Genomic DNA, 9,847 nt, shown 5'->3' with positions numbered 1-9,847 from the left:
TGATGCGCAATCAAACATTTAGTTCTCCATCACCTACAATTGGTCAGGTTTTGTTGCGTGTGAAGGTGTGGAAAGGGGGGGAATGACCTGGATGGGTTTGTCCGTGGTGAATGTGGCGGTACAGACGCCAGCGGTCGGCGTGATCTTCCAGCTACCCCCTGTCGCGAGGGCGCAAGAAGGATCGGATGTCATTTGTTCCACACTGCAAACGTTACGAAGGATCAGCAAAACGGACAGCAGCCATGACCGTCAAGGAGTGGTGGTAAACGCATTACGTGCAGTCGCCAACAGGTGCGGTCAAGGTGACGGCTTCCCCGTCGCAGGTGTAGATCGTGGGAATGTCCACATGGCTCACCCCGGGGTGCAACCCGTGGTGCTGATGGTGACTGTTACCGTCATGTCAGCAGCATTGATGCTTACGCACGGGCAGGCACTAGAAGCCGGTCTTTGCGTTGCCCCTAGGGTGGCGGCGCAGAGAAAGAGGAGTGCGAAGCCAAGCAAGTTGGTGATCATCGTGGTTGGTGCGGGGTGGTGCTGGATGTTGTTGGTTGGGTGGTTCGAGTTTGATTGCACCCCGCGCAGTCTTGAATTTATGGCACTTTGGGGCACCGGTCACCAGTGCGGCCCTGCGGGGTGTCCGTGCGGCTAACTCTCTTGGTGATTGGCTCTGCATCAAAACTGAGAATTTTAGATACCCAAGAACAGCACAACCAATCAGCGTTCCTCTTTGGGTCCAACGGAAAGGGCGTTCATCGACACCTGCTAAGGTGGTCAGCATGCTCATACCACTCTTTGATTCCCCCTTTTGGCCTCACCTTCCCCTGTCGCCATGCTTGTTGTTCCTCTGGCTGCAGGTAGTGATGCAGTGATGGAGGACGTGGCCCTCTCGCCCAGCTCGAGCGAGTTTTCTGTCCAATCGCAAGACTTACATTTTATTGCGAGGGAACAAGAAGTGCGATTCGGGGTACAAGAAGCGCGAGGAAAAAAGTGGGGAAGGAAGAAAGACGAAGAGGTGTATTCCGGCCCCGCTTAGAGTTGCCTGGCGGCATCCGTGGTCTGCTTAGGCGTTGCCGACAGCGACTTCACGTGCCTGGAAGGCCCGGTAGAGGGTGACGAAGGCGGCTCGGTCCATCGCCCAAGTCCTCTCGGTCTCGCGCGTGTAGTTGACCACGGGCAAGATGAAGGACTCGTCGAGCTCGGCCTTGAGCGACACCTGCGTGACAAGGTCCTGCACGGTCGGGTTGTCGCTGTAGGGGTCCTGGCGCAGGCTAGGGTCGACCTTGTCGATCTGGGTCAACAGGACGAGCAGGGGCACGCCGAGCTTGCGCGCCTCGCCGATAAAGTGGTTCATCTGCTCCAGGTAGGTGTTGTTCTCGACGGCGCCCACGGTGATGAAGAACAGCACCAGGTCGACGGGCGCGGTCTCGACGTTGGGCAGCTTGAGCACGCTGAGGGTCTTGGCGTTGTCCATGGCGAACTCTCTGCCCAGCCGACCGCCGAGCATGAGCTGGAACAGGAGATCGGAGTAGAGGTCCTTGCGCGCCTCCTCCCAGCCCCACGAATCGCAGAGGCTCACGTTGTTGAAGTCGTACTGCTTGAGTTCGGTCGTCACCGACACCCCCGAGGGCCTCGAGAATGCGGGCGTGAGCTTCCTGTTCGGGAACCGGGGGTCCTCGTTGTAGAGCGTGGCCATCGAGTTGATGAATGACGACTTGCCCGTGCCGAAGAGGCCCCACAGCTGAAGCCGGATCGGGCGGAACTCCTCCTTGAGGTAGCGGATGAAGGGATCTGTTGTCACCAACAAGAAGGGCTAAAAGTGGTGAGAAGGGGAGAGAGAGAGAGAGAGGGCGGGGCGGGTTGCAGGGGAAGGCGAACCGATGGGGATGACGATGAACATGGACGACAATTTGGCCAGTTTGCCGGGACCGCACTCCTTCACGAGCATGATCTCCTTGTTGGCGGGCAGCTTATTGAGGTTGGTGATGCCGCCCTGCACCCTGAGTGTGGCCTTGACCTTGACCTCGCCGTTGGCCGGTACCGACGACGGCAGCCTGACGGCGACCGACTGGAAGAAGGCGTCCCTGTCCACGCGGAGGGAGAGGCTCTCGGTGATGGCACGGCTGCTGAGATTGCGCACCGTGACGAGGATGTCGATGTTCTGCCCTGGCTTGAGCTTGTGCGCGCACATGCTCCACTCTTCGAGGCTCAGGTCGACGTCAGGCACCTCGATGATCTCCACGTCGAGGTTGCTGCCATCGGCCTTGTCGAGGCTAGGCTTCGCCTCCTTCTGCTTGGAGGCAACCGACGGGCTGCCAGTAGGCTTCACAGGTGATCTTGCTGCCATGCTTGGTAAGTATGCGGCGCTTGCTGTTTTGGTGGGTTGGAGGTGGTGGAGAGGATGGAAGAGATGTCGGTTTTTATACCCGGCAGTGCGGCACCGGTGCTGCTCCTGCAACGCAGTGTTCCCTGTTCCTGAATTGCATCCCCCAAAAACCGGTCTTGGTTGCTGGTCCCTGTTTTTTTCAGGGCACGGAGGCAATTCCGTGCGTTCTGGAACACCACACCCTGAACGGGTCAACCACAAGGGCTTCTTGCGCTGGACACGGCACCTTTGCCACACAGCCTATTCTCTTCACCTCTCCTGCATCTGCCAACCCCTGCTATACGCCTATCACCTCGCCACTTGATCATACAATGAGTTTCTTCTTCAGCAGTTCAAAACACAAGAAGGATGCCGACGAAGCCAGCGCCGATAGGCCAGCCACAGCGTCGTCGCCCAGGTCGACGTCGTCATCGGCGGGTTCCTCCCGGGGCGAAGGCTCGGAAGTAACGCCTGTCACCAGCTTCAGAGGTGGGGGTGGCGGCGCGGGCGCGGTGGGTGCTGTGGACGGCCTCGGAGGTGGCCGCCATACTGCCGGCATCGCCACCGGTGGCGAGGAAAATCTCATCGTGCAGCTGCTAGTCAGGCAACACGAAGAGAACAGGCGCTGGCAGGAGGCTCTGCTCCAGTCCTTGGACAGCCTCACCAAGGCTCTTCTCGTGTCGTCGTCAGTGGCGAGGCAGCCCGAACCAGGCGTCGAGAGCGAGCGTGAGGACGAGCGTAAGAGTGCCAGTCGCGAAAAGAAGAAGAGGAAGCCGGACTCGCTGCACGTGGTGATCTATTCTTCCTCGATGACCGAGCACAAGCAGGCCCAGACGCTGAGCGAGCATCTAATCGCCCAGGTTCCAGGCCTCGACATCGAGCTGTGCACCGCGTACTCGGCCCGACCGGCCGACGTTGCCATCGTCCTGAAGAGAAGCGAGGCGCGCATCGACATGCCAGAGGACTCGTTCCTGAGGCAGGCCTCCCAGTCGACCCGCTTCGGCAACGCCATCTCAGTCAAGGCCCTCCAGAGCAACGACCCTGCGACGGCCCCCTACAGCCCGAAGCCGAGCCTGGTCGCCGAGTACAGCAGCGGCATCGGCCTGAAGCTGGAGAACCCGACCAAGGCCGTCGTCTCCCTGACTTTCAACTTCCCACTGACGAGCGACAAGGACCCCAAGCCATTCCTGCTCCGCTGCAAGCAGAACGATGAGAACTTTGGCGGGCTTGTGGATCTGCTACGCAAGGCCCCCAGATGATGCCGCCGACGACCCCCTGTATCTCTGGCTTTCGGCATCCTTGCCCAAAAAAAAATCTTGATTCTGAACTCTATTCGAATCACGGACTGTTGCACCGTCCACTCAGAAGGGGCGCCAGGTTGGCGGGTCACAGGGCTAGGTAGGTGTAAACGAAACTGATCTGCTGCAGCTGTGGCTGCGAGTCGCACAGCAGCATCACCTGAACACGTTGGGGACGCTCGACGATGGGGGATACGACCCTCAGGCTGCCACCCTGCACTGCCACCGGGCGCTGCCGTATTCGCGCCGCACAGTGTCAGTCCTCTGTAGCGAATATGGGGTGGGGAGGGATTGTGCTTTCGAGTGGCGTCTTGTCGTGGCACCTTCACGCAGGCCTGGGTGTCGAAGAAAAGGAATGAAGCCTCGCACGACCTGATGCTGGCTCCATTCTGCCGGTCTAGCATAAACAGCATCTCGTTCTCGAAACAGACCCAGCCGCACGGAGTGGCCAGCGTTACCGTGACCTTCCCCTCGTACGGTGCCGACAGCTGCAGCGGCGCAGCTGGGGGAGTAGACAACGGCATGCTGGACACATGCGCGTCTGAGGCCTGAGCAACACAGTGTGCTGCTGGCGAAGAGCCCGCTTGAGCAGGCGTGTCGGCATCGGCACAAACTACATCTCCGTTGCCTTCGCCAGGAGAAAGTGGCTCGAAGAGGCTATCTAACCACGAAGTATCGGTATCTGTCGGCCAGGTAAGATCACAGACGAGCGGCCACATCCAGAGAAGAGGCCGAAAAAATTGTTGGGAGGGAGGGGGTGCAATAAACGCAGAAGCGGAGCGCATGCTTACCTTTGGCTGCTCTGCGCCTGAAGGTGCAGTTCCACTCGCCTATTCGTGCTGTCTGCTCCTGCCCAGCGTAGACCCCCAGGCAGACCCTGTAGTTCCGGTCGCCCTTCTGCCTGAGCGTGGCCGGCACAGTCCTTGAGGGAGGCTTGTGGAAGGTCAACCAGATGCCCAACGTGCGCGTGGCCTCGTCAAAGGTGGGAGGTGCGTAGATGCTCAGCATCTCGGTTGGCTCCTTGCAAACGTATCTGAGCTGGTCTTCGACGTAAACTGGCGAGGTCCATGTGTAGGGCTATACATGAGCGGGAGGTTGAAGGGCTTACGAAGCGCGCCGCGGGGCAGGGGGGTGCGAACTTTCAACGAGCAAGGTAGGGGTCACTGCAAAAACAGGACACTGGTGGACGCCCAGCAAGTACACGCGGTTTGTCTCCACTACGCCGACTGGGGTGTCATGCTTCCGCCCGCCGAGCAGAGTCACCGATACTCCACGACCCTCCATTTCGTACCCCTGTTCGCCTTGCTCTGTGCCTCTGAGTGAGTCTCCTTGTGTTGTTGGGCAGCGCGGTAACTGAAACGCACTCCTTTCTTGTTCGCCCGAAGTGACCAGAATCCAGGTTTTTTTCTTGTTTTTGTTTTAAGCCGTACGCCCGTACAGATACTGTGCAAAATCGCCTTCCCTCTCTTGCAGCGGTCGCCCGATTGGTCGCCGGGGCCTCATCGGCGACACCCTTAAGGGGAAACCGAGTTTGTACCTCGACCACCCCTCATCCCGGTCCTAGATGCAGAACTACCGCAGCTACATCGAGCGCCTCGCCGAATTGCTGCCCATTCCTCCTCACCAGCACCGCCGCCTCCGCCTCCGCCTCGTCCCCTCCCTCTCTTCCTCGCATTCCCACCCGACTTGGCTTTCGCTTTCCATTGAACTCACACGCACACAAAACGAACTACACACACACACACAGAGAGAGAGGTTAATCTGTGTGTGCAAGATGTTGAGTGTGTGGTGCGTGTTGTGCATGTGTCTCCTGCTGTGAAGCTTCCGGCATCGTCATCGGCGCCGAGCAAGAAGGCAAGTCCCCCGTTGTTCCTGCGTGACGTCACCTTCGCGTGATGATGGGCAACCGCGCTCTACCTGCCGCCGGCCTAGAACCAGCCCACGACGAAGGCAAAGCCGACGACGGCCTCGGCCCCCCCGCCCGCGCGAGCGAATCCGAGAATGCCAAGAATGTCGAAGAGAACGAAAACGAGAACGAGAACGTAAGCGAAGACGAAGAGGGGGAGGAGGAGATGCAACGGGGCAGGGAGACGCCGATCGAGGGCGGAGCCATCAACATGGACCGGGTGCAGCTCATGTACGACCAGGTTCAGACCTTCCAGCTACTGCGGCACGAGATGCGCGGCTACGTGTTTCTCGAACGGCAGAAACGCGAGGAGGAGGACAAGGAGTTCCTCCGGCGACTCATCCGCGAATACCAGGCCGACCTCCGCGCCACCACCAACGCCGGTAACTCCATTCCCCCCCCCCACGCGCGTGCGGTTTGCGCGTGCTGTGTGTCGACGTCGCCACAGGCCCGCGCTCGCCGGCGCATCTATCGGTCAGGGCGAATTCCCTGTCGCTGCCTCGCTCGCCCGCGTCAGCCGTCGCCCATCGCCTCGGCCACAATGTACGAGGAAAATATATTTCCGAACTTTAATTTTCGTTCCGATTTTTAACACGCCCAACTCCGACTTTTCCTATTATTGCTGCAGTCGATGCGGCGCGTCGCCAGCTAGCCCGACAACAACGATGAGGGGGCGAGGCGGCGGCGAAGAGGCCGACGGCCAGCAGCCGCAGCCGTAGCGTTCGGCCTGCGACGCAGCAGCGAGCCGTCGGCGGTCGAGGCCGAGCTCTCATGTCGTCATCGTCGTCCAATACGTCACCCTCGACCACCGCCACCTCTTCACCTCGTCGTCGACCCTCAGCCTCACCCACCTCCTCCACGCATCGTCGCCGTCGTCGTCGCCGTCCTCATCAGCAACATTGTCGACCTCACCCCTTCATCGTCATCATTGTCAACGAGCAAGGGCAGTCGACGCGAGTTCACGTTCCCAAGGGCAAGGCCAACATCAGCGACGGCGACCTGGTGAGTAAGGTGGCGGTCGAGGTGCGCAGCTCCGAGGAAAAATGAGCCGGCCGCTGCTCCTCAACTTCCGAGACACGTTCGCCTGGGCAAGGCCGGCCAGCACCACGAGAACTCACCCGTCGTCTCTTTCTTCTACGACGCCTTCACGCGCTGGGCGCTCCGGCAGAGCGAGCGGGCCACCATTGGCGTCTGGCTCTTCGTCGGGGTCTACTGAGTGTGTGGCAGCCCACAGCAACATCATCAAGGTTAGGTATTGTATTAACAGCCATTTATCTCTTATCTTGCTTCTCTCTTTGGAAAGAGAGAAGAACGAGCGAGTGAAGAAGAACGAAAGTTACTGCTGGGGTGGGTTGGCGTAGAAGGCCATGGACTCAATAAGTGCTTCTGGGGTGACGGTGGTGGTCTTCCACGACGGCCTCTGGGTGACGGCGTCGTGCCAGCGCTTGAGCTTCTCGTCGACAGCCAAGAGGTCAAAGCCGCGGTAGTGCGACAACCCGATGGCGAAGCGGTAGATGAACGGCACGATGGCCAGGTCCACCTGCATTCACCACCCACACACTCATGGGTGAATAATTCCATCCAATCGCACTCATGTCAAGAGATACAGGTGAGAGTGCGTACCAAAGAGAACGACTCGCCGAGGAAGTAAGGGCCATCCTTGCTGCTGGACTCTGCGGCGTAGAGCTCGGCAAAGGCCTCCACCTTCTTGGTGAGCTCCTCCTTGAGCTTGTCGTCTTGAGCGCGGTCCTGTGCAGATGCGTTCGAGGTGAGAACCAAAGGTGATGATGATCAAACGAATAAGGCGATCGTACTTGGTTCTTGATGAGCTGGAAGACGGCAGGAGTAACCTGCGACCCAAACTGGTCAATGACGAAGCGCGAGGCGTAGCTGTCCCATAGTCACGCAAAAAATCAGCCCAAGGTTCAAATGCAATACAATGAAGATTACAAGCCAGGCTGTACCGCTGGTAGGGATCGCTGGGCAGCAGGCGAGGGCCCGCCTCCGGGAAGGCGTCGTCAAGGTACTCTGAGATGAGCAGCTGAGGGAAAACAAACAAGTGAGCTAAATTGTAAGCTCATCACCACTTCACTCCTTCTGTGCGTGTCCTGTGCGTACCGATTCATGGATGGTGCGCTCGCCGTGCACGAGAGTCGGGACCGTTCCGCGAGGGTTCACCTTCCAGTACCTGCGCATGGCCATTGGGGGTAGGTGGTGCAGGTGAGTTGGGGTGTGTTTGACATCAGAGCTCCAAGCCTTACGAAGAAGACGCACCAATCGGGCTTGTCGCCGCGCAAGGGAACGGAGATGGCCTCGAATTCGAGTCCCTTCTCCACCGCAGTCTGCCAGGCACGCTGGGCGTAGGGGCAGACCACGTTGAGGTAGAGGGTGATCTTCTTGTTGTTGGTGGTGGACGCCATCTTTGTCTTTAGGGAGGAGTGAGGCTGCTTGTCTGCTTGTGTGTTGGTGTTGTGGTGTACAGAGTCACATGCGCTTTTTGTGCTTGGCCACTTCGCCGTGACCGAAAACGCCGGTGTTGTATCGGCGGTCAAAAAGTCCCTAGGACCATTCTGCTCCAATCATGCTCATGCGCCGAATTCATGCGTAAAAAGGAAAATAAAACTGCCCACCAGTTGGGAGGTTTGCAGTCAGCCAACCCTCTCAAGGTTTGGTGTCACGCACCATTTGAGGCGACAACAACGAAGGTTATGTTGAGACTCGAACCCACGAACTCCTGTCAAGGGCACGTCTTCTGTTTTATTCACTCCACTCTTCTTCCTTCTCAAGCACATCTCTTTCCACTACGCTATAGCCACCACATACCCTGCTTCAACAGGTTAATGCGAGCGAGGAGATATGGCCCTCAAGAGCTGCAAGAAAGAATGACAAGAAAGGTACAATGCATTGTTCTTTTGCTTTATGGCCATAAACAAAACCAAGTGATCATCACTCCTGCTTCCTCGTCCTCCTTTCACCTGCCGCCTGGATCCGGGCAGCGACGAGCTGATGGCCTGCCGGCGGCGTGCCCACTTTGCCGAATGCCTTGATCGCCACCCCGCGCAGGAAAGACCGGCGCCGATGATGTCCGACGCCTTGAACCGGGTGCTCTGGAGGCAGTAGCCGAAGACGAGGCTGAAGATGATCTGCGACTCGCCGATGATCGAGTGGGCGGTGAGGGACAGGGGGAGGATCAGCGCCAGGGCGTTGAGAGAGTCTGTCCCAAGGTCGAAGAAGACGACGCCCAGGGCGGTGCGCAAGGTGAGGCTCCGGTAGGCGGGGCGGAGACCAGGTCCGAACGCGGCAAGGTAGACGACCGAGAAGAGGGTAACCAAGAGGCTGGCGCCCATGAGGACGGTCATGGAGTGGAGGCAGGGGCTTGACGTTGCGCGAGTACTCCAGGGAGGAGCCCATCAGGGTAGCCATCACCGCCGCGGTGATGCTGAACGTGTTGAGGTTCATGGTGGGAGGTGTCTTACTCTATGTGAGTGCGTAGGAGTAGGAGGGCACGCCGGAGGCGGCTCTCTTATCAATGGTGCTGGACCAACCAAAATGCGGGAAAGGGTGTGGCCAATCAAAATGCTGGTATTGTTGTCGACAAGGTACTTTTATTCTCTGCCTTTTGTCTTTTTCCTCCTCCGCCATGAACAAGGCCTCACTCTTCCTCTTCCTCCTCCTCCTGCTCGTCTGCCTCCCTTGGTTCGCTGAGTCAGGGGTGGTGAGTGCCGCCGCATCCTTGGCAAGTGGCACTGCCCACCCCGCCGCCACCACCAGGCTGGTCCCCCCATAGTCACTGAAGACTCCATCCAGGTGGGGGGGTTTACCCTCAGGGGCGGCGCAGTCCCCTACAACAACTACTACCCCACACTCGCATTGCGCCGCGAACTGCAGCCCCACCCCCTGCTGGTAGTTAGAACTCCGGACCAAGGCAGAGACAACCGAGGTGGTCAAACACCCACACTACTGGACTCGTGCGGATGCCTCTAGTAAAAACCGGTTAATGCTCTTCTTTCAGGCATCACGGTAAGAAGGGTGCCGGAGGCCACAGCAGAGCATGGCCTAGGCCTACGCTGCAATGTCTACCGGGCGAATAGTACTGTTGAGAGGTATTGCGTGATGAGCACCACTGTTGATCAAGAAGAGGGTGTCAGAGGTGCGTTTCACTCTGATTGCCTTCTCCTCCTTCAGTCTTTTCTGCCCAAGACTCACCAATGTGTCAATGCCCACCCAGCCATTGGCCCCAACGCGAACAACGGACGACAAGCCAACATCCCCCTACGCCTG

The 9,847-nt window shown here is 58.7% G+C and overlaps 6 protein-coding genes across 6 annotated transcripts; 2 read left to right on the top strand and 4 right to left on the bottom strand.

Annotated features, from left to right (window-relative positions):
• Window positions 1-1,060: 1,060 nt before the first annotated feature.
• ACA1_099260 (uncharacterized protein) lies at window positions 1,061-2,344 on the bottom strand (the record flags this gene model as incomplete). Its single annotated transcript, XM_004343609.1, has 2 exons — window positions 1,061-1,788; window positions 1,876-2,344. The coding sequence occupies 2 exons, from the start codon at window positions 2,342-2,344 to the stop codon at window positions 1,061-1,063; spliced, it is 1,197 nt and encodes a 398-aa protein (XP_004343659.1).
• Window positions 2,345-2,694: 350 nt separating this feature from the next.
• ACA1_099250 (uncharacterized protein) lies at window positions 2,695-3,621 on the top strand (the record flags this gene model as incomplete). Its single annotated transcript, XM_004343608.1, has 1 exon — window positions 2,695-3,621. One exon carries the CDS (start codon window positions 2,695-2,697, stop codon window positions 3,619-3,621), a length of 927 nt encoding a protein of 308 aa, XP_004343658.1.
• A 127-nt stretch (window positions 3,622-3,748) lies between these two features.
• ACA1_099240 (uncharacterized protein) lies at window positions 3,749-4,668 on the bottom strand (the record flags this gene model as incomplete). The annotated part of the gene is made up of 4 exons (XM_004343607.1): window positions 3,749-3,874; window positions 3,984-4,162; window positions 4,452-4,509; window positions 4,537-4,668. The coding sequence occupies 4 exons, from the start codon at window positions 4,666-4,668 to the stop codon at window positions 3,749-3,751; spliced, it is 495 nt and encodes a 164-aa protein (XP_004343657.1).
• A 1,064-nt stretch (window positions 4,669-5,732) lies between these two features.
• On the top strand, window positions 5,733-6,285 carry ACA1_099230 (uncharacterized protein; the record flags this gene model as incomplete). The annotated part of the gene is made up of 3 exons (XM_004343606.1): window positions 5,733-5,949; window positions 6,046-6,109; window positions 6,195-6,285. The coding sequence occupies 3 exons, from the start codon at window positions 5,733-5,735 to the stop codon at window positions 6,283-6,285; spliced, it is 372 nt and encodes a 123-aa protein (XP_004343656.1).
• Window positions 6,286-6,711: 426 nt separating this feature from the next.
• On the bottom strand, window positions 6,712-7,986 carry ACA1_099220 (glutathione transferase family protein; the record flags this gene model as incomplete). The annotated part of the gene is made up of 7 exons (XM_004343605.1): window positions 6,712-6,778; window positions 6,907-7,106; window positions 7,190-7,315; window positions 7,381-7,456; window positions 7,531-7,607; window positions 7,685-7,754; window positions 7,841-7,986. 7 exons carry the CDS (start codon window positions 7,984-7,986, stop codon window positions 6,712-6,714), a joined length of 762 nt encoding a protein of 253 aa, XP_004343655.1.
• A 526-nt stretch (window positions 7,987-8,512) lies between these two features.
• ACA1_099210 (uncharacterized protein) lies at window positions 8,513-9,025 on the bottom strand (the record flags this gene model as incomplete). The annotated part of the gene is given in 3 exon segments (XM_004343604.1): window positions 8,513-8,577; window positions 8,637-8,941; window positions 8,961-9,025. The coding sequence occupies 3 exon segments, from the start codon at window positions 9,023-9,025 to the stop codon at window positions 8,513-8,515; spliced, it is 435 nt and encodes a 144-aa protein (XP_004343654.1).
• Between the last annotated feature and the right edge of the window lie 822 nt (window positions 9,026-9,847).

The sequence above is a fragment of the Acanthamoeba castellanii genome, assembly GCF_000313135.1.
Source record: "Acanthamoeba castellanii str. Neff unplaced genomic scaffold scf7180000084646, whole genome shotgun sequence".
NCBI classification, from domain to species: domain Eukaryota; phylum Discosea; order Longamoebia; family Acanthamoebidae; genus Acanthamoeba; species Acanthamoeba castellanii.
This window is presented reverse-complemented; position numbering and strand designations above follow the sequence as displayed.